The 24,257-nt window shown below is 36.5% G+C and overlaps 1 protein-coding gene across 3 annotated transcripts in view; it reads left to right on the forward strand.

Annotated features, from left to right (window-relative positions):
* The first annotated feature begins 3,109 nt into the window (after positions 1–3,109).
* HSF2 (heat shock transcription factor 2) overlaps positions 3,110–24,257 on the forward strand; it is a 33,474-nt gene continuing 12,326 nt past the window's right edge. Inside the window, exons 1-7 of one of the 3 annotated variants that reach the window (XM_016956240.3) lie at positions 3,110–3,410; positions 16,012–16,120; positions 16,275–16,402; positions 17,167–17,291; positions 19,858–19,933; positions 22,807–22,868; positions 23,771–23,858. In XM_016956240.3, the coding sequence (XP_016811729.1) occupies positions 3,318–3,410; positions 16,012–16,120; positions 16,275–16,402; positions 17,167–17,291; positions 19,858–19,933; positions 22,807–22,868; positions 23,771–23,858 (681 nt within the window). In that variant the 5' untranslated portion in view covers positions 3,110–3,317. The remainder of the gene's footprint in view (positions 3,411–16,011; positions 16,121–16,274; positions 16,403–17,166; positions 17,292–19,857; positions 19,934–22,806; positions 22,869–23,770; positions 23,859–24,257) is intronic. The other 2 variants (XM_016956241.3, XM_016956242.4) reach the window with 2 other exon arrangements.

The raw sequence follows: 24,257 nt of genomic DNA on the forward strand, positions 1-24,257 counted from the left end.
TGTCGACACTGGCGCAAATCTGTTTCTTCTGATATTTTAGGGATATTATAGGTGGCAAATAATTGTGAGATAAAGCTTGATTTTGTTTTCTTCCCCTCTCAGTTTTATAAATAAGTGCAAACAAGCCAACAAGTTATAATTTCCTTTTCCCCCAAAAAAGTCTGCATTCAATACTTAGTTTTTCAGAAAATGTACTAATTATAATAAATATTAACGATTATAAGTTCATAGAAAAACAAAACATAGTCGTTTAAGTTATTCCTGGAACATCTGGATTTTATTAAGAGATGAAGGGTGGCCAGGTGCAGTTGCTCACACCTGTAATCTTATTACTTTGGGAGGCCAAGGTGGCAGATCACTTGAGCTCAGGAGTTCAAGACCAGCCTGGCCAACATTGTGAAACCCCATCTCTTCTAAGAATACAAAAATTAGTGAGGTTTCGTGGTGCAGACCTGTAATCCCAGCTACTCAGGAGGCTGAAGCAGGAGAATTGCTTGAACCCGGGAGGCAGAGTTTGCAGTGAGCCAAGATCACACCACTGCACTCCAGCCTGCCAGCCTGGATGACAGAGTAAGTCTCTGTCAAAAAAAAAAAAAAAGACAGAAGTAAAGCATAACAATAAATCTGTACATCTTAGTAGTAAGGGAAGCTCAGTTTACTAATTTTTCCTCTATAACAGCAGTTCTCAAAATGCGGTCCCAGGGCCAGTAGCATCTGCATCATCTGGGACTTGTTAAAAATAAAAATTCTTAACCTGTACCCCAGACTTACTGAGAGCCATGGAAGCAAAAGCAGCAATTTGTTTTTTAAGGAGCTGTCCAGGTGATTCTGCGCTAAAGTTTGAGACACATTGGTGTAAATTTAAAAAGCATGCTTCAGACTACGAAAGACCTGGTTTCAATTCCAACCTTAACTAGATGATTTTGGATACATCATCTAAGTTTTCTGGTGCCAGGGTTTTCTTATCTGGTTAATAACTTATCCTTGTCACTGCCCTTATAAGTATTACAAATACTACCTGATAAGTGATATTGCTCATTTGCTTACTGGAAGGCTTCCCTCTCCAAGTGATTCAGACGCATGCTTAAGTTTGAGAACCATTTGTTTCAAACTTACGGTCTATAAGATGCCATACATTGGAAACAGAATCAGCTACACAATTTGCAAGATCCATTGCAAAATGAAAATGTACAGTCCCTTGTTCAAAAATTGAGAATTTCAAGAGGATGAGAACAGAGCATTAAACTAAGTATGGCACCCCACTAAGCCCAGCCCTATGAATGCCCAGCCTTTGAATGTCCAAAGACAAGTTTCTGCTTCTATCTAATCACACCTTCTTTTTTTAGAAGAAAATAATATAATGCCATGAAAGTAGGCCACATTTCCTCCTTAGACACTGCCATTCTTACCTCCTGAGCTGTTGCCCTCCATAGACAGACATGATCATTAGCTTCCTGGTTTTTGCTCATTCTGTTGTCTTCCTTTTAGCTATTCAAATATATTTGTACCTCAAGACCCAACTTAAGGTCCCTATCTGCCATGAAATCCTTCCTTACCACCTTAACCTACTAATCTGCCTTTTAAAACTTATCTAGTACTTATTTTATACAAAACATTTAGCTCTTTTTGTATATATTGAGTGCTGATCACTGTGGTCATATTGTTTCTTGAGTTTGAATATAAGCATCTTGAGCTTTGAAACAGTGTCATCATTGTACAATGGAAAGGGCACATACTTTTGAGCTCAATAAAGCTTGGGTGTAAATACTCTCCCATTTACTTGCTGTGACTGAAGAAATTAATCAACTTTTGAGTCTCAGAATCTTCTCTGGGAAAATGGGGTAATAAAACCTAGTTCATTGGGTTGTTGTGAGGATTCAATAATATATGTAAAGCCCTTGGCATATATAAGGGCTCATCAAATATTACTTCCTCTATCACATGTATGCCTCCATATATCTGATTTTGCTTCAGCCAACATCCCAGTGCTGAGCACAAAGGCAGCATTCACTAAATACTTGCTCATTGGAGGAGATATATATATATCTTCCATTAAATGATATATATATATTTAATGTACTATTTTACATTTACCCAAGAAGTAAACCAATCCTATGTTGAAGTTTTGTATGTTATCTCTGACTTGTTTGTAAGTTTTTGCCTTCACATGCTGACTTTTGTAAAAAAAAAAAAGTCGAATTTTGTAGACTTCATATTTTCAAAACATTTGCACAGCCATTATAGTATTAAAGACACTCTTAGTGGGTAAAAAGATAGATCTTATTCCCAGTCAAGAAATGGAAAAAACTGGCACTGGTGGCTAAGGAATTGTTCTAAATGACAGAACCAGTGTATTTTAATATACAGAAAAATGTCCGAGAGGCTTTATCTAAACTGAGATCTACTGACTCCTTTTCCATTGTTTTTTCCACTATACCAATCTCTCAGGCAAAAAAGAATATATCTGTAAAGTATACGCAGGAAAAACTATTTTAATTAACTAAAATAGTACAAATGAGTCTATTTCTTTTTATTCTGGGTACAGAGTAGGCACTTGATGACTGGATTAAAAACAGCACATGATGTATCAATTGCAGTTCCTGGTTTACAGTTTTAAGTAATCGAGAGTGAGTTATTTAAACTGCTCTTTTTGATAAACATATTTTAAAGAGGGCTTTTTCTCCCAATGAAAATGTAAGAACAAGGTTCATTATTTTTAAGACAATTTCGATTTGGGGCCTAGCACATCATGCTTGAGAGCTGGTTTTTTCCTTATGCAAATGGATCCTTTCTCTAAACTGGTGCAAACCACACTTTGCCTGCCAAACTTATGACTCAAAGGCCCTGAAGGGTTTTTGTAGCCTCCCAGCCACAGCCCAGAAACCATAAGCTGTTTCCACGTGAAACATCCAAACACGGTCTCCCAAGCCTAAGGTCTGCTACCATCAAGGCTTCTGTATAAAAGGCAAATGAGCAGGCAGCGCCCCCTTCTGCTCCCACCCCCTTCTGCTCCCACCCCCTTCATGTCAGCAGCAGCCAATCGCCTTTCTCTGTCGTGCAGTCGGCCCCTGGGATTGGCCAGGGACGAGACCGGCGCGGAACCACTGCGCGCACAGGCGGAGCGCGGAGACCTGTCCGTCACGTGCGGCCGCCCGGCCTCTCGGCCTTGCCGCGCGCCTGGCGGGGTTGCGGGGGGCGGGGACCAAGATCTGCTGCGCCTGCGTTGTGGGCGTTCTCGGGGAGCTGCTGCCGTAGCTGCCGCCGCCGCTACCACCGCGTTCGGGTGTAGAATTTGGAATCCCTGCGCCGCGTTAACAATGAAGCAGAGTTCGAACGTGCCGGCTTTCCTCAGCAAGCTGTGGACGCTTGTAGAGGAAACCCACACTAACGAGTTCATCACCTGGAGCCAGGTACGGTCAGGCCACGGCGGCCTCTGAACCCCCTGAATAACCGCCTCCTCACTCGCTCTCCTGCGGGGTGGTCTCTCGCGGCCTTGCGGCTCGACGCTGTCTGCGAGGCCCGCGGTGCGGGGCCTTGGCGTTCAGCCTCGCGGGGGACCCCCTGTATTGTTCGCTCGGGGAGCCGCGGGGGCCCGGCCGGCAGCGCCGCTCGCCTCAGGCCGCGGTGGGGGAGGGGCGGCCCGCGCGGGGCGTAGCGGCCCAGGCAGCCCCTTAACGGTCCGGTCCGCGTTCGGAACCGGCCCGGCGTCGCGAGGGGAATCGGCGAGCCGAGGGCGCGGGAGCCTCTTTACTGCACACTCATCCTCCGTCCTCCCGCCCGGCTCAGGGGTTACAAATCGCGGAGGGGACAGGGAGCCCAGGGCCAGGATCATCAACGTGGGGCTTTATAGGAGGCGATCTTTACCTCAGCGACCGATCACCCCCGGTTCTCCCAACATTGCTTTGCATCTGGCATCTTTATGTGGAGAGCAGTCAGGGCAATAGACATACGTTCAAACGCAGGTTACTGCTTATCAGTTGGTTTTAAAAATATATAGAAATTAACAAATTATTCTTTTGAGATTCTGTGCTATTTGTATAATGGGATTATTAGGATTGTTTTAATAAAGTACTAATAGGTGATAACTTAGTAGTTACTAAATTTCGCTGAACAGTTACCAGCAGAGGGGCATATCGATGTGTTGATTATTGGTTTGATCTCAACTCTGCTTCTAAACAAGGATGACATTAGTCCAGCCCTTTATCTTGTCTGGCCTAAGTTAAATCTTTCATAAGATGGATGGGTTGCCTAGGTGACCCAAGACCTATATCAGTCCCAAATACAAGATTTTAGGCAGAATGATTATTTACATCCACAGTGCATGTGCATTAGAATACACTCCTAGGCTGTTGGAATCATTTTTATGAAGGGAAGTGGTTAACTCTTATTGTAGATGATCTCCTATGGAGGCATATTTTCATATGTGTAGTTCTTGAGAAGAATAAGTGAAAACTACCTGCATAGTGCCTGGCACCTGTTAAGTGCTGAGTAAATGTTATCTCCCGTCCTCCTTTCTTTCCTGTTCTCCTCCTATTATAGGAACTCTCAGTTTTATTTACTTTTGTCTTAACAGGGAGTGAGCACCATATTAAGACCCTGAAGTTTGGACTTCTGTAATACCATAGTTTGCCTTGTGTTATTATTTGTTCTTTTTTCTGACTTCCTTCTAGGATTTAATTTTTGTGTGTTCTTTATGAGCAACTGAGTTATCCTTTTAGCCCCACTCCCTGCTTGGAGTTGAGTAGGGGGGCGTGAGTGTTTCTATTAAGCATTTAATGAATTCTGTACAATTGTACAAAGCTAGGTGAAAATAAGAAAGCCAGCCACTAGCATGTACTTAAAATAAACACATGTCTCATGCTTTTCATCAGTTAGAAGGATTAAAAGTTGACAAGAAGGATCAGTACAGACTGTTACTCAGACATGTATTCGTGTTAGAGATTGGACTGAGATTCTCTCCCCACGAAAGCTGACTTTATCATACCTTTTTGTCTTTTATGGGCCAGAAATAGGGGCTATATATATTGGCAGTAGCTTTTAATCAGAGTATCATGTCAGTGGTAGGCCTATTAAATTCTGATTAGCAACAGTGTTTTAATAACATTCTTATTTTCTGAGCACTGTCAAATGTGGAGAGTTTCGTACTGTTCCGTAAATGCATCATTCTATGCGTTCTAAGCCAAATAAACAAGCCACTTAACCATTTTTTAATCCCATTATTAACTTTAAGCTTATGTGTTAACCAATTTTCTAATATGCCAATGGGACAATCAAAATGTAAGCTCCGTGAGATCACTGTGCCAGAGACACACTAGGTGTTTAATAATTGTTTGATGAATAAATGAGATCCCTCGAAAATGTAATGGAGTGGTAGGAATGATGAAGATAAAATTATATTTGAAATGACTCTTAGAGATCATCTAGGTTAGCCTCATCATTGTATAGATGAGGATTTGAGGCTTGGACAGGTGAGATTATTTATCCGTAATTATACAGCTCGCCAAGATTGGAGATAAGACCCTAACATAAGCTTGTCCAACCCGAGGCTCACATGTGGCCAAGGATGGGTTTGAATGCGGCCCAGCACAAATTCATAAAGTTTCTTAAAGAAACATGAATATTTTTGCAATTTTGCTTTTAAGCTCATCAGCTATCATTAGTGTTAGTGTATTTTATGTGTGGCCCAAGACAATTCTTCTTCCAGTGTGGCCCAGGAAAACCAAAAGATTGGACACCCCTACCCTAATAGATTTCTGAGCTCCCAGATCAGTCTTCCACCAATAGAACTAGACTTAATGCAAGTTGACATCATATTTAGTTTTATACCAAAATGTTGCTTGCCACAAGTCAATGGACAATTCTGAATAAATGTTGTCTAGGGCTAAGCCTAGTTGCTTAGGCAGCTGTCTCATTTGTGCTCTCCATGGATTTTTCTAAAAGCAGTGCTAATACTGAAAAGTAAAACTTTAACAATAATGTTAGGTGGAAAAACCAAAATAAGTTACTTTCATCTTTCTCTTTTCTTTGATGAATAAATGAAACTCTAGAAAATGTAATGAGAGTGGTAGGAATGATGATATAATAGTCCTCAACAGGCTTTGAATTTCCAAGTGGCAGAGACTATATCACACTATATCATATTCGTTTTTTTTTTTTGTGGTAGAGTATCACTCTGTCACCCTGGAGTACGGTGGCACGATCTCGGCTCACTGCAGCCTCTGCCTCCTGGGCTCAAACGATTCTTCTGCCTCAGCGTCTCGAGTAGTTGTGATTACAGATGCGCACCAACATGCCTGGCTAATTTTTGTATTTTTAGTAGAGACAGTGTTTCACCATGTTGGCCAGGCAGTCTCAAACTCCTGACCTCAAGTGATCCACCCGTCTCGGCCTCCCAAAGTGTTGAGATTACAGGTGTGAGCCACCGGCACCCAGGTACTCTCATCTTTTGAAAGTTGCTATTTATGGTGGTTTCTGGTTTCCTTCAAACTTGTGTTGTATTTCTGTTGAGGTAATTTAGCATTTATACTATGAAAATCATTGAGAACTTTTAGAAGAAGCAGTTGTTTTGGGAACCAGACAAGCTTTTGTGCAGTTTTTTTTTTTTCAATGGTGGAAAATAATTTATTTCTCTATCTTGAGTGTAAGGCGAGGGAAAAAAAACTCTTACCAATTGCGTTTTGGAAAACGCAGTTGGTAATATCTCTAGATAATATCTCTGGAGACGTACATAACTTTAATTTTCCTTGAAATTTGCAATATGACAAAATTGAAAAGGGAAATACCTCTCACCATTAAATACAAGAATATAATAATCTGAACAATTGAAATTATACTTAAATATGTTATTGACTCTAAAATAATAGAAATGCCTTAATTCCAGACAGTCTTTTAGAAAGCATAATGTGGGTAGGTGTGGTGGCTCATGCCTGTAATCCCAGCACTTTGGGAGGCCAAGATGGGCAGGTTGCTCGAGCCCAGGAGTTTGAGACCAGCCTGGGCAACATGGTGAAACCCTGTCTCTACAAAAAAATACAGAAAGTAGCCAGGTATGGTGGCGTGCATCTTTAGTCCCAGCTACTCAGGAGGCTGAAGAGGGAAGATGGCTTGAGCCCTTGAGGCAGAGGTTGCAATGAGCTGAGATCACACTACTGCAAGCCAGCCTGAACAACAGAACGAAATCCTGTCTCAAAACAACAACAACAAAAAACAGAAAGAAAAGAAAGTATGTTTTACATATTTCCATTTTCTCCTTACTCTTCTGAAAAACAAAAATGAAAAGTTTTCATTTTTTTTAACATTTCCTTTAAATGTAAAATTTTATATAACTGTTCTTGGCTTTGGTAGTCTGTTGTCAGAATCAAGTACAGAGATTGTACTGTCAGACGACCTAAAACTGTTTTAAATCTTAAGTGTCCTAAAGAGAGGGCACATATTAGCTTGGAAGCAACTGGTGAAACTTGATATTCAGAGACAAGGCCGTAGAGGTTAAATGAAGTTATATAGTAAAAAACAGCCTTTACGAGTTAATGAAATGTTACAACCAACGTATGCTGAAGTGAAGCAGTATAAAAGAAGGAAAGAACTGGAAGGTCATCCTTTTGTCAGTGTTGTTACCTTTGTCTCTGTTCTTCAGATTGTTTGAGAAAATGAAGTGATTTCCACCAAAGACTTCATACCCAGCTTTCCCCCCTTTTTGTGCCCTTTGGCATTCTCTGCTTCTCTATCCCCCTCATGTCAGCAGAGATGAATTAGGAAATAGGTAGGAGGGAGAGAGAGCAAAAACAGAATTTTTCCATTGTTTTCTAGCTGTTTTGGATGAATTTGAGCAGTAGGCCCTTGGACTTCACAAAGTGCTAGTATTGTTTTGAACATCCCAGCAACCATTGCATTATATTAGTATTTCAAAGTGAAAATAAGAAAGACTACAAGTGTGGGAGGATGGGGGTAAAATCCAACTTAGATGGACCTGCAGAAAAGTTGAAAGATTGATTTTCAAGTATTTTTATTTGTATATATAAGAGAAAGAATGAGCTAAAGACTCTAAAAGAGTAGCTGGTGCATATTAAAAATTATAGATTGGCAAGCCACAAATTTCTGTTCCGAAAAATGTTTAAAAGTAATGTGGCTGAAGTATTAGATTATTAGGAATATTTTGAGTGTTCTAACAAGAGTGCCAAAAGGTTAATTTGGAGAGTAACGACTGTTTCTACTCTTTGGACTCTTGCCAACATTTGTGGGTAAGGTTTAAGGAGAAGGTGCCTATCTTTCCCACCTCACTCAGTAGTAGTTTTCTCATCCTTGTAAAATACTTAGGGAGATTCTGTGTTGTATTGCTTGAACCTCACAGGTTTAAAAGACAGGAAGGTGAATTTTTGCACTCAAAGAAGTTATTTACTAATTTTAGAATAGAGACTGAGGGAATACAATAAGCAGAGATAGAGTGATGTGAATGAATAAGGAGTGTATGTGAGAGAGAGTGAGCACAGGTATAGCAAGAGATTATTGTCATCTCCCTATTTTATATAATCAAATAGTTGAAATTCTAAAAATTCAGTTTATTTGGCCAAAGATTAATTTAGTCAGTAACAGGTATTTGTTATGAATCTGTTATGACCTAATATTGTGCTAGGTATTAGGAATTCATTCAGTAGTGAACCAAAGTGCCTACCTTTATGGAGCTTACATTGAGTGGTGGATATCAATAAATAGTAAGCAAATACAAGCTGGGTATGGTGGTGCATGTCGTAGTTCTGGGTACTGGGGAGGCTGAGTTGGGAGGATTGCTTGAGCCCAGGAGTTTGAGGCTAGCTTGGGCAACATACTGAGACCCCTGTCTCTTAAAAAAAAAAAAAAAAAAAAAAAAGTAAAAGCAAGCAAAACACAATCAATATAATTTCAGTTAGTGATAAATGCCTTTAAAAAAAACCAAGATAAACTGTGTGTCGGTTAAGATGCAATCATAAGTCAGAAGCCACAGGTATTTTCAAGAGGGTAAGTTTAATAGAGTTACTGACTATATCAGGGAAATTAAAGAAAATTAAAAGAATACAAGAATAGTTTTAAGAAGCAGCCACTACTGATAGGGCTGAGATAGAGTGCCCAAGTAGAACCCTTTTTGCCAAGGCTAAGATTCTTACCTTATTAGAAGGAATATGGCCATGACTCAGTAGCAGAGAAGTCATTGGTGTTGCTCTGGTGGAACTTACTGGAAATGCATCCTTCAAAACTTGGTGGGAAATATGCCCTCTAGGTCACGGGTTGGCAAACTGTAGTCCTTTTGCCAGCTGTTTTATAAAAAAAGTTTAAATAGAACACAGCTATGCCCAATCTATTTACATATTGTCTATATCTGCTTTCTCACTACAAAGGTAGAGTTATGATGTTATAATCTGCAAGCCTAATTTACTATTTGTCCCTTTAAGAAAAAGTTTATAAATCCCTGTTCTGGAGTACTCTAAAAAACTGTTTATGGGGAGATATCTTGTTAGAGATACTCTGCTTTGAAACCTCCCAAGGGAGAGGGAGCACCACTGAAAGCTGATGGTCTTTGAGTGTTGCTGACCACCATTAATATCAAGAGCTAGGCACTGGAGAACCTGCCTCCACTGCAGAAGCTTGCCAAGGATACATGAGTCAGGAACAAGAACTCCTTTTTCTTGTAATATCTCTCTTTTATCCCCTGCTGACAGAACTTAACATCATGGCACCTAGAAAAAGAAAGATATTTATTTAAGGAACCAAGCTCTATGCTTGTAGAGCAGACAATGAAGAATGAATTTGGAGCAATAAATTGATAACTGGCCCATAAACAGACTAGGATTTGTGGATATTTTAGGTAAGGTGATGAGGAAAGCCTCTCCAAGGAGATGATGTTTGAGGAGAGATCTAAATGATTAGAAAAGATGGGCCAAAGGGGAATGACAAAAGGTAAGGCCTTGAATGTGGCTGTTCAAGGAAGCAGGAAGGCCCATGTGATTAGAATATCTTTAGGGAATTAGGAGAGTGAGGGTAGGGAGGTAGGCAGGAGCAGATGGTATAGGGCCCTAGATCTATAGTAAGAAGATTGGAAATGAGGGGACCAGTTAGAAGACTATCACAGTTTTCCTATATGGTATTGAAAATATTGATGGCTGAGACTAAGGTAGCAGCAGTCAAGGTATTGAGATGTAGCTTTGAAATCTTTGAAGGCAAAGCTGCAGGATTTGCTGATAAATTGATAAATTGGCTATTGTTGGAGGAACGACAATTAAAAATGATTCATAAATTTGGTTTGAACTACAGGATAAATCCATTTGCTGAGGAAAGATGTTAGAGATTCTTTTTGGCATATTAACTTTAAGATTAAAAATGGATCTCTAGTAGTATTTGAAACAACTTGAAAATTGTTTAATTTTTCTTAAATTTGACCATGCCTAGTCATATGGCCACACCTAATTTCAAAAGGGATGAGGAAGTGCAGTGCTAGAAAAAAAAACAGGAGTATTTTTGAACAGCTTGACTGACTTCCACACTCCAAAATGTCCAAGTGGAAATGTTGAATAGGTGGTTGAGTATAAGACTTTGGCATTCAGGGTGGAGTTTGGACCTTGTAACTGGTAAAGCCAGGAGACTTAATGAAATCATCTTCTGTGAAGATAGAAGGAACCAAAAGATGTATTATTCCAACATTTAGAGAGTATGAAGACAAAAGCCAGCAAAGGAGGCTGAGACGGAACAGTGAAAAAGAAGGAAAATCAAGGGAGTGAACCCACAGAAGTTAATGAAAGAAAATGGCTCAGGAAAGAGATCAACTGTGTCACATGCTGTTAGGAATATTCTTGCATATCTCTCCTGGTGTATATAAGCAAGAGTTTCTCTAAGGTCTGTACACTCATATGAATTGCTGGGATATAGGATATGAAATGTCTAACCTCAAGATAGTGTGAATTATCTTCCAAAGAGATCACACCAGCTTATTCCGCTATTAGCCATGTATGAGATTTTCTGTTAATCTGCCTCTTCAAAACTGTGTATTAGTTATTGTTCTTACTTTTTACCAATCTAATTGATGTAAAGCATTGTCTCAATGAGGTTTTGATTTATATTTTCTTGATTATTAATGAGTTCTAAAACCTTTTCACGTTCGTTGGCCATTTGTGTTTCCTGTTCTGTGAAATGTTTGTTTTGCCATTTTTCTGTTTTTTTTTTTTTATTATTTGTGAGAATTCCTATATATTCTACATATTCGAGTTTATGTTTTGGCCATATCTTCCAGTTTGTGGCTTTTTCAATTTTAGTTGTCTAGCACCTTTACTGAGTAGTTCTGCCTTTTCCAATGATCTATATTGCTACTTCTATCTTACGTCACAAGTACGTGTAGATATTGTCTTAATCAGTTGGGCTGCTGTAGCAAGATATCATAGACCACGTGGCTTCAACAACAGGCGTTTATTTTTTACAGTTCTGGAGGCGGAGAAGTCCAAGATGAAGGCACTGGCCATTTCAGTTCCTGCGTTAGAGCTTTCTCTGCTTTGCAGACAGCTGCCTTCTCTCTGTGTCTTCCCAATGGCAGAGAGAGAGAGAGAGAGAGAGAGTGTGTGTGTGTGTGTGTGTGTGTTCTGGTCTCTCTTATCTTATAAGGACACTAACCTAACCTGGGGAGTCCTATCTTCATTACCTCCTCTGAACCTAATTACCTCCCAAAGGCCCTAACTCCAAATACCATCATATCAGGGGCAAGGGTTTCAACATAGAATTTTGGGGGACACAAACATTCAGTGGTTTTGTTTCTGGAGTCTTTATGCCATTCCATTGGACAATTTATCCTGTGCCTGTCTTCTGCTGTCTTAATTACTGTAGCTTCAGAAAAAGTCTTTTGGTAGGGTAATCTATCCTTCAGGAGTGCCTTAAGTATTTTTGGTCTTTAGCTCTTCCACATATGTTTTAAAATCAAGTTCCATAAAAAAAAAAAAAGCCTTTTGGATTTTTGCTGCAATTGGATCAAAACTATATAAATCAGATTAGGGAAAATCGATATCTCTGTGTTGTGTATTCTCATGACAAAGCATATTTCTAAATTCATTTTGTTGATTTATGTTTGCTATTAGGCCTTGTGGATCTTTGTTCATTTTCTTCCTGGATATCTTATATATGTTGTAAATGGTGTTCTTGACTTAAAAATAGATTTCTAGCTGTTGCTGGTAATTAGAAATACAAGTAATTTTTGTATATTGATAATAAATCAGTGAGCAAATCATTTTACTGATTTCAGTTTTCTGAGTACACCCATAGTATCTGTGATTGACATTTATTTTCTTCCTTTCAGACCTTTATGCCTTCCGTTTTTCTTTTGGCAGTAACTAAGAGTGAGTAGAAGCAATTATCATGGCATTCTGGCTTTGTTCTTAATTTTTAAAGGGAATGTTTTAATGTTTCCCCCTTACTAGCTGTTAGAATGAGAGTTTTTAACTTCATTTTTTTTTTTTTTTGACATCAAATGTAGTCGGGTGACTTAGTGAGGAAGGGACTTGGTAGAATGGAAGACACAAGAAAAGATTGACTTCGGGGGAAACAGGAAATGGGTTTAGAACATACTGAGTTAAAGAACATAGTGTAAAAAATGTTAACATTTTAAATTGACGTGTGTAATTTGAGATGATCAGGGACAGAGCTGTAGATGTGTTTATTATAAAATAAAGTCAATAATAAGATACCCTACTGTGGATGAATTCTAAGGAAAGAATATGAATGGTGCCACGATCAAGGATAAAAACCTGGAAAACACAGCTACCTCTTATTTGATAGGTGGAAGAAAATTGAAAGGAAATATGAGAGATAAGAGACTCAACAGTGTTTAGCATCAAAGCCCAGAGAGTCGAACATTTAAGGGGGAGATTGTTAGTTGTACCAAATGAAATGCCACAGAGAGGTGTAGGAAGATCAGGACTGAAAAGAGGGCATTGAATTTGATATTTGACATTTTAGAAATCTGGTTTCAGTCGAGTGAGGGAACCAAAAGCAGTTTTCAGTGAGAGTAAGTGGATGGTCCTGAATTGGAGAAGGGGGGTTTAAAATACCTGCTTGTTAAATTTTGCAGTTAAGGAAAAGACAGATGGGTAGTTTGAAAAAGAAGGTATAAGAGGGAAAGTTCTTTTAAGATAGGAAAAGACGTATGCATTTTAAGCATTTTAATTTTGATAATTACCTAGTTGCCAATACTGGTTATTGTCAAGGGTTGTAAATTTAATCTAATCAGGGAAAATCATTATTTGTTTTGCTCTACATTCTTCATTTATGAGTCTGGGTCTCTTCTAAATTTCACAATGTGTTTTTCATCAAAATTGTGTTTCTGTTAGGAAGAAAGTAGAGGAGAGTAGAGATAGAGTAGGAAGCTAGCAGTCTCCATGGATAAATTTATATTTTATCTATATGTCTTCTGGGTTTATTATGTCATGTCTCCAAAAGCTTGCTTGTAAAGAGTAAGATGACATCGAGCTCTTATTTTTCTTCCCAAATAGAAAATTTCTTAATCCTTTTCTTTCCTTATTATCCCCCCATTTGAATGCCATCTTGACTTACTACCTGGTAAATTCTCAGATAGATTTGCTGGTTCATCTATCCTCTCTAGTCAGTCCATTCATCTGTGTAATCACTTCTTCTTTTGTACTAAATTATTAACACTATAATTTTATAATCTATATTGGGTAGGGTTAAAATACTCCTCTCCATTGTTCTCAATATTTTCTTTCCTGTTGTTATGTAATTATTTTTACAAATGAACTTAAGTACCTAACATTTGGTTATGATAGCATCAATTCATCTTTACTCCACAAATCATTTTTTTAATTAAGAGAGAATTTAATGTATTGGTTAATTTAGAGAGAATTGACACCTTTACAATACTGCATTTGTCTTCCTTTTGTATTTCTATAGTTTTAATATTTTTAAAGTTCCTGTATATTTTTAAATTTTATTTTTAGATACTTAACATTTTTCTATTATTATTGGGATATTTTATTCCATTTTTGTTTCTAATTTTTTTAATTGTGGTAAAATATACATAACATAAAATTAACCATTTTAAGTGCATTAAGTTAGATTCACATTGTTAGGCAACCATTACCACCATCCATCTCCAGAACAATTTTTATCTTTCCACACTGAAACTTTATACCCATTTCACAATAACTTCTAACTCCTTCCTCCCCGCAGCCCCTGACAACCACCATTCTACTTTTTGTCTCTGAAATTGGCTATTATGGAAACTTCATATAAGGGGAATTGTACAGTGTTTGTTCTTTTGTGACTGGCCTATTTCACAGCATAATGTTTTCAAAGTTCTTTTCATGTTGTAGCTTGTGAGAATTTCCTTTTTTAGGTGAAATAATATTTCATTGCATGTATATACCATACTTTATCCATATATATTTCACCATGTGTTGGTGGATACTGAAGTTACTTCTACCTTTTGCCTGTTGTGAAAAATGCTACTGTGAACATGGGGTACAAATATCTGTTCAAGTCGTTGCTTTTATGGTTTTTTTTTTTTTTGGTTTTTTGTTGTTGTTTTTGGGTTTTTTTTTTGTTTTTTTTTTGAGTATATACCTAGGAATGGAATTGCTGGATTATATGTTCTTTGTTTAATTTTTAAAGGAACTATCATAGTGTTTTCCACAGCAACCACACTATTTTAACATTCCCACCAATAATGCACCAATATTCCAATTTCTCCACTTCCTTATGAACACTTGTTTTATGCGTTTTTGATAATAGCCATTCTAATGGGTGTGAAGTGGTATATTGTTTTAGTTTTGATTTTCATTTCCCTAATGATTTGTGTTACTGACCATCTTTTTATTTGCTTATTGGCAGTTTGTATATCTTCTTTGAAGAAATGTCTACTCACATCCTTGCTCGTTTTTTATCGGGTTGTTTGGGTTTTTTTTGTCTTTTGTTCTTTTTGAATTTTAAGAGTTACGTCTATGTTCTGGATATTAACTCCTTATGAGATACATGATTTGCACTTTCTTTTTTCCATTCTGAGGGTTGCCTTTTCAGTCTGTTGGTAGTCTTCTTTTCATAAAAGTTTTTAGATTTGATGTAGTTCCATTTGTCTATTTTTGCTTTTGTTGCCTGTACTTTTAGTGTTACATTTAATAAATCATTGCCAAGTCTAATGTCATGCTCTACTATTGTTAAAAGTTTCTTTAGCTCTTGTGTTTAGGTCTTTGATTGATTTGAAGTTAGTTTTTATATATGTTATCAGGTAAGGGTCTAACTTCATTTTTTTGTATGTAGATATCCAGTTTTCCCAGCACCATTTGTTGAAAAGACTGTCCTTTTTTTATTGAATGGTCTTGACACTGTTGTCAAAAATCCTTTGGCAGGGTTTATTTCTGGGCTGTCTATTTTATTTCATTGATCTATATGTTTGTCAGTATGCCAGTACCATGCTACTTTGATTACTTTATTTTTGTAGTGTTTCCAGGTGTTTGTTTTTTGTAGAGAAAAACACTAGTGACTTTTAATATTAATTTAGTAACCACGTATCTTACTGAATTCTTAAAGGGTTTTTAAATTGATTTTACAAAGATACAATTATGTCTACTATGTCTACTGCAAATAATTATAAAATGGTACTTCCTCTCAAAATCTTTTTTTTTTTTTTTGGTCTTAATTGCACTAGTTTTAAAACAATGTTAATTATGCTGTCTACATAATTGTATTTCATTTTCTCATTGCTGGTTTAATGGAAGTTCTAATATTTCACCATAGAGTGTGATGTGGCATTTGGTTTGAGATATGTTCCTAAACTTTTGAGGTTGACATCAAAAAGTTTAGTTGCAATTTGTTGCTTAATTGCAATTTTGTTTCTTGTTCCTGTTGTCAAGAATAGAATGTTGGTCTGAAGGCATCAAGGAGGGACTGGACTACTCAAGACAGTTGTGGGATGTATAAATATATCACCATGTGTCATAGGAACTTAACTAATTTACTTTTTCTTTTTTTTTTTTTTTTTTTTTCCCCTTGCAGAATGGCCAAAGTTTTCTCGTCTTGGATGAGCAACGATTTGCAAAAGAAATTCTTCCCAAATATTTCAAGCACAATAATATGGCAAGCTTTGTGAGGCAACTGAATATGTGTGAGTATGGACAGCAGTTTATTGGAGTACCATTATCAGCTACTGATGAAGCCATTTTTTTTCCCATTAGGGTGGTAAAGGAAAATTATTCCATACAAGCACCACCAAATTTTGACTTGTTTATTTTAGTCATTTGAATTTTGAATATTTTCAGATGGTTTCCGTAAAGTAGTACATATCGACTCTGGAATTGTAAAGCAAGAAAGAGATGGTCCTGTAGAATTTCAGCATCCTTACTTCAAACAAGGACAGGATGACTTGTTGGAGAACATTAAAAGGAAGGTGAGCTATTGTGAACTTGAGCTAATTAAGGTATTGACCTGGAGTGTGCTTGGCCAAAATTTTTATTTCAGCTGTTGAAAGTACAGAAATGCACAACTGTTCCTTGTTGGGATGAATTAGGATAATAAAGTTTTACTTGTTTCCCTGTATTTTTTTCCTAAGTTAGCTTAAAAAAAAAAAAAAAAAGTTTAAGTTCCTGCTACAATATGAGCTCCCTGGAAGACTTTTTCTATAGTTTGTAATTGTACATCCAGTACCTACAATAAGTCTCTTCTAATAATATAAATATGCCCACATAGTAGGCATTCAGAAATACATTCAGTAATATATTTTTAATGCATAATATCTTTTGGCAAAATAAGATATTTTACTAAATCTGTAAAAGGGGTGGACCATGAAAGAAAATGGCCTAGCATGAACCTTTTACTGCATAAATTTAATTAAATGTGGAATGTGGTAATAAAGAGGCTTGGGGGAAATTGCAAGGAGCTTGGCATAAGGGGAGAATAAAAGACTCTTAAGATATTCCTGCTTGCGGAAACTTTTTCACATTAAAAAAAAATTTTTTTTTAAGTAGATTATTCCTTGTGTTCTCTCCCATTGAGCTCTGAAGTTTATTCTTTCCCTAGCATTTCATCCCGGGCTTTTGGAACCAGATCTCACTTCCTGAACAGGCTACGAAAACCTCTTCTAATAGGGAAGCTTTGAATTACAATCATGGGTATTTACTGTTTCTTTGATTTTCTGAATTTACTTTTTCAAAGGTTTCATCTTCAAAACCAGAAGAAAATAAAATTCGTCAGGAAGATTTAACAAAAATTATAAGTAGTGCGCAGAAGGTTCAGATAAAACAGGAAACTATTGAGTCCAGGCTTTCTGAATTAAAAAGGTAAAGTGTTATTTCCAAATATAATTTTAATCTGGGAATTGGGTATGTGTCTGTGTGTGTTGAGTTTGGAGGTTGTCTGATGTTTTATTGTAAGTACTCAGATCACTTTGTTGAAGCCAAGATCAAAGGTCATTTTTCTGCAAGTATTGGTTCCCTTTACTTTGATTTGTGGCCACTGACTTTACTCTAATATTGTTTTAATTATGATAGTCAGAAGAAGATATAAACCTAAGCGTATCAAAACAGTTTGATGTATAAGTCTTAGCAATAAACAGTAGGTCTTTAAGGTGATGCAGGAAATATGATTCTATTTAGGTTAGCTCATATGGTGCTCATAGACAATGCGGGCATACGACATAAAAACCCTGTATGTTACCCATCCTTTGTTTAATGGCTGTCTCTTAAGATTTCTTTGTGTGGACTCTTAGGAAAAAGTAGGACACAAAAAAATCGGAAAACGATGCAGGAGAGTTGCCATGCTTGATACTTATTTCGTATAGACTTGGAAAAGTGTTATTCAGAGCTTTTATCTACAGAAAGATGCTTCGTTTTATTTTACTACATTTCTTGGTACCATTATTGTAACTTGCCATACTAATAACTTGTGTATAGAGTAGATGGTGTATTATTCTTCTTAGTAAGTAGCTGGAATTTTTCTGTATCCTAATAGGTGCCAAGGGCTTAAGAGTGGTTAGTTTACATATTCTCTCTTCCATATCAGATGTGAGACATTACTTTAGTTAATCATAACTCAAATATCTTCATTAAAAGAGGAACCTATAACTTTGATTTCTTTTTTAAATAAGCTTTAGGCTTTCTCTTCTTGTGTATTTAACAACTTGTTTACTGTATGTATCTCGTGTATACTAGCTGCTCTTTGACCCAGTTCCTTGGGACCACAGTTTCAGCCTTTAAAGAAAGTGATCCCCAAATCATTTTTTGTACCTTAGAGGGAACTTTCTTCTCCTTATCTTTTTGTTTGTTTGTTTTTGTTTTGAGACAGTCTCACTCTGTTACCCAGTCTGGAGTGCAGTGACTTGATCTTACCTCACTGCAATCTCCGCCTCCCGGTTCAAGCGATTCTTGTGCCTCAGCCTCCCTAGTCGCTGGGATTACAGGCATGTGCCAGCTAATTTTTGTATTTTTAGTAGAGATGGGGTTTCACTGTGTTGGCCAGGCTGTTCTCAAACTCCTGACCTCAAGTGATCCGCCCACATCGGCCTTTCAAAGTGCTGGAATTACAGGCACGAGCCACCGCACCCAGCCCTACTTATCTTTATTTAGTAAGCAGATAACAACATTTTTTAATTTGAATCAGAAAAATACAGTAGTTATTCAGTAAATATTAAAATCTCCTTTGGTATACCCTTATATGTAAATCTCCAGTTCCTTTTATATTAGTTTGGATTAAAGAAGATGACTTGTGGAGAATAACAAAAGATGGAAAATTAAAGCATTTAATAGGTATTCAGCATTATCCATGCTGCTAACATTTAACAACATAATGCACTTTCAATTAAAAAAGGTGAACGAAGAAGAAGCTATTCATATTTGGCAAGTTATTAGTTTATTATTGGATATGCTTTTTCAGAATAACATTTTAGTGGTTTACATATGCTGTTGAGATAGATCTTAAGATAGTTTTAGAATCTGACAGACTTTAGTTTGATTTCAACACTTACCAAATTATTCGTATGATCTTGAGCAGTTCCCCTCAATTCTCTGTACCGCAGTGTCCTCATCTATAAAATAGAGATGATGACTTATTTCTTGGTGGTTTTTAGAGAAGTTTTAAATAAGTAATACACATAAAATGTCTAGCATAGTGCTTATAGTATAGTAAGTACTGGGTATATATCACTACCCTTTATTTCCTAAGGTGATTAGGAAGGCCTGAATTCACTTGGTAACCACAGTCGAAAGATTAGCTTATTTTTTTTTAAGCAAAAAATAATGAGCCAGATTGTCAAAAGTAGTAAATTGCCAACTACTATATTGATGTAGGCATATGTCTTAAGTTTCTGTGTATCTATTGTCATGAGTAGCAGATAATACACTTAGGAAGGAATGATTCTGGTGCTGGGTGCGGTGGCTCATGCCTGTAATCGCAGCACTTTGGGAGGCCGAGGTGGGTGGATCACCTGAGGTCAGGAGTTTGAGATCAGCCTGGCCAACATGGCAAAACCCCATTTCTACTAAAAATACAAAAAAAATTAGCTGGTTGTGGTGGCACATGCCTGTAATCCCAGCTACTTAGGAAGCTGAGGCACGAGAATTGCTTGAACCCTGGAGGCGAAGGTTGCAATGAGCCGAGATCGTACCACTGCACTTCAGCCTGGGCGACAGAGCAAAGCTACACCTTTTTTTAAAAAAAAGGAATGATTCAGGAGTTGTGTCAAGGTAGTTGTCATTCCTATGTAATTGAACCAAAGTTTTCTTGGTCTCATAAATACATATAGTAAAAACAAGTGTAGTTAAGTTGTCTGGTATTCTTAATTAAAGATACTATGGTCTGGTTTTTTGATTGATTTTTTTTTGTTTTGTTGCTTAATAAATTATAACATAGTGAGAATGAGTCCCTTTGGAAGGAGGTGTCAGAATTACGAGCAAAGCATGCACAACAGCAACAAGTTATTCGAAAGGTAAGAAACTCTTTTCCCCAGGACCATAATTTGCATTTGTTTAATGAGTACTGTTTGTGACCCAAAAAGGTCTTTATTGAGTGTCTGTGATTGATCTTAGTTTCTTACATATTGGATGCACAGATAGAAGTAAAAAATGAAATGAAATTAAGCGAAGTGTTACACATTTTTAATAAAAAATTTCTCACTAGCTAAAGATGGTTATTCCATACTCGCAGATAATGTCTCAGTAGCTTTTAGTAAATGATCTTTTGCCTAATATAACAATTTTGAAATACTTTATTTTTATGAGCATAATTAATACACTACCAATTTCTTTTAAAATTAGAAAACACAGCCTTACTGGTTTTTTTTGTTGGTTTTTATTATAAAGGGCATACTTAAGGTCTCAGAAGATAAATGACAAATATTTTCAAATCAGTTGACCAAATTATGAGTTCAGAAAATGATTTCTCAATGTATGGTGTTATTAGTCTGTGCAGAAAAGCAGTTAACATAGTGTTGTAAAATGAATTTTAGATTTTAGTATCTGAGCTGAAAATTTAATAGAGGAGTTGGAATCCCTCCGTTTCATTGTGTCCTTGTGATTTAATCTTTGCATATCAGCTTTCATTTGCTAATAAGAGATGAAACATAGTAATTAAGGCAGCTATTTTTTGCTCATGAGTAAACTAGACTCTGAGTTTAAGCAACAGGTTTTTTGAGGGGGAGCTTCTGATTGCTCCTGCTTAGAAGGCCCTTGAACTAAAAATAGGGTTGTGACTGACAGGATCAGGGTCTAATGGAGAAGGCTTTAAAGCAGAGATGAGTAGCAGTTGCAGCCTGTAGCCTATAGTCAACATAGATTTACTGTGTTTTGTTTTTTTTTTTTTTAAAGTGTGCAAGTGAAGGTTGAATGTAGTAGAATTCAGTTCTAAGTGTTTAGTCCAAGTACATGTATTTTTAAAACTTTCATAGGCAACTCTAATGTGCAGCCTGGTTAAGAATAGTTGACTTAAAACAATAGATGTACCTTAACCTGTACTTTATGGAAACAGTCTGTTAATACTTTTCAGAAACAGTGTTTTGGTAATATATTAGCTTGCAACACTCTATAATGTGTAGATTTTTTTTTTCCTGAAAGCAAGAATAGTTGATAAAATAGCTATGTGACATTTCAGTTTTTCATGAATGCTAACATTCTGTCTGCTAAAATTTGAGTTTGAATCTCTGTGCTTTGGTGAGTGGTGTTTATATAATGCATGATGACAACCAATAATTTTTACTCTGCTCCTGGAATTTACTCTCAGCCATGGATTGAGAATAATATGTGTAATGGTCCAGTTATAGGACTTAACAGGTACAGAAGTTACATGCTGTAAGTGTTAGACGCCTTATCTTCTTCAGATAAAAATCCCTGTGTAATGTGATCCAGAAGTGTCAACAGAGAACTGAGATGTAGAATAAATTTAATTTAGCCAGTGATTGATGTTCTTATAAATTCAACCTGAAGTTTTTAGAATATTCCCATAACATTTATTAATTAAAAAAACTGAAGTCGAATTGTATCATAGATATCTTTAAGCTTACATATTGTCTTTTCACTAGCTGTTAACATTTTCTCTTGAATAAGCAATTTAGTGGCTATCCTCCTTTTCATAGACTCTAATACTATGAAACTCTTCAGTTAAAATGTCTATATTTTTGTCCATTGAAAAATTGATATTGATTATAAGGCAGACCATTTAGTAGCCTTTTTTGTAAGGAAATGCTCACTGTTAGAACCTGTACAATAGATATTTTTAATTGATAATACTCTATTTAATCATGTAACTTCACAAAGCTTATAAGCACACTTTCTGCACAGAGTCTAAATAGTGCTCCAATCAATTTTGGCTTTTATTCATAGCTTCTCAGTCATATACTACTTTTTATAGTTTACCATATGATCCTCACCTTTTATAGCACCTTTAGGAAGTTGGCAATGTAATTTCAAGACATACTCTAAGCCAGTAGTTCTTATACTCACATCAGTATCCAGTCTACACTAAAGGGTTTTCTAAACATACTGGATCCCATGATCCGAATTTCAGATTCAGCAGTTCTGTAGTAGGATTGAGAATTTAACATATCCAAAGTTCCTAAGCTAGTGTTCCTGGTATTATGGGCCACACTTTAAGAAACACTACTATAAGATATGAAAGCTTGTTTGTGTGTCTTCACAATTTTCTCTCTAAATTTAATTAAATATTAAAGATTAGCTTCCCTTGTCAGTAGGAAGTTTTGACAGATAGATCTCAACATTAATCTTTATAGAATCAGGCAATAAACTTTTATCTTTTTCTTTTTTTTCTTTGGTTGCAAGCAGAGTTTGTTTGTTTAGAAATGGAGCATCATGATGTTGCCCAGGCTGGTCTCCGACTCCTTGGCTGAAGCAATCCTCCTACCTAGGCTTCCCAAAGTGCTGGGATTACAGGCATGAGCCACCACGCCTGGCCCATCACCTTTTTCTAACTCGAAAATTTCATGATTATTCTGAAGGAACTGACAGTTTATTTTGCCTCTGTTACCTGGTATAAGAAAAATGTTGCCTATCAAACACCAGTTTTCTCTTTTGCACCGTAGTGTAATCTTCAAAGTACTTGAAGTAAAAAAGTTGAGATCTATAGCCAGGCAAGTTTGGTACTTATCACCAAAACAAATAAACTGCCTGGAAGCTGGTATGTTTCTTTAGACGGTGGTTCTAAGGTGCGTCTGGATTTCAAGTGTTAATATGTGAGAAATTATGAGACTTAGAGGACAAATTATTATATGAATTTGTTTTATAAGACTTGGTAATAGAGACAAAAGAATTAACAGTATAATGAAATAATTTTTGTTTATATTTTTTTCAGATTGTCCAGTTTATTGTTACATTGGTTCAAAATAACCAACTTGTGAGTTTAAAACGTAAAAGGTAAGTTTTTATGATAAAGTATTATGTCCTGTATATAGGCAGTCAGACTTTTTAGTGTTTAACCATGAGTAGCCTACACTTGCTGAGTATGTGCTTGTTGTCCAAAAAGAACAATTCTCCTTTGTTAAATTATACTCTTAAAATCTCTAGAGTAGTATTATTTTTTAGTTTTATCATTCTGCTGATGTTTGTGAGAGATAAGGATAGCCTAAATGGTCACTTTATAGACATACATACAGTTAATACAAAATGTTCACTTTTCATTCACATTATTAAAGTAGCATTAGAAGGCCTGAGTGAGGGAAATTTTTAAAAAGAGGCCATAAGTTCAAAAAAAAATGAAAATTTGTTTTACTTGACCTCTCTTAGTTTAAGCCACTCATAGTCTTTTTAAATCTGTATCTCAGCCATGGGTTGTGATACCTGTAAATGTCAGTAGCTACTATTGTCACAGCTAAAACATTAGAAGAATAATGGACAAAAGGAATAGTTGGAAGGAAAAAATGATCTGTAACACTAAGATTTGGGAAAAACTTGATTATGATCAGAGCTTTATGGCCTTAACTACTTCCACTAATTAGTTCTTATGATATTATCTATTTTTTTCTATATAAATACAGTTCATAGAGTTGTGTGGTTTGGTAAGCAATGAAGTATAACTGGAGAGAATAGCTTATTATAACAAAAAGAGTGTAGAAAAGTGGAGAACTGAAAGTCCTAGATATTCTCATCCAGCAGTTTCTGTTCCTAAGATGTAATCATTTTTAAGTTTATTGTTACTGAAATTTTTTATTCATTATTAAAGTGAGTGTGCATGTGTGTGTGTTTGGGTAAGTTAATAGAGGGATTTTAAATTCATTGTATGTTTGCTTCACTGAACTGCATATTCTTCTGGTTTTCAGGCCTCTACTTCTAAACACTAATGGAGCCCAAAAGAAGAACCTGTTTCAGCACATAGTCAAAGAACCAACTGATAATCATCATCATAAAGTAATTTTTTAGTTAGGGTCTATTTTATATTTATTGTCTCAGACTAAATTTTATTATGGCAGTGTTTCATGCATTCAAAGAAGTGTGGTGAATAACAATTCAAGTGTTCATCCCACAGCTTTGTTAAATTGTGACATTTTTTATTATTTGCTTTAGATTATTGTAAGAAATAAATCTTCACAAATCTAGTTGTTCCAGTTGCCTGTTTCCAAGTTTTTCTCTCTCCCCCTTTCTTGTCTCCCCGCTTTACTCTTCCTCGCTTACCCTAGAGGTAATCACTATCTTGAATTAGTATCTATCATTCTCATGGCCATTTTGTATATGTGAATCCAGGAGCAGTACTTGGTATTATTTTGCATATATCTAAACTTCATATAAATAATATCATTTTGTGCATAT

The sequence above is a fragment of the Pan troglodytes genome, chromosome 5, assembly GCF_028858775.2.
Source record: "Pan troglodytes isolate AG18354 chromosome 5, NHGRI_mPanTro3-v2.0_pri, whole genome shotgun sequence".
Taxonomy (NCBI): Eukaryota; Metazoa; Chordata; class Mammalia; order Primates; family Hominidae; genus Pan; species Pan troglodytes.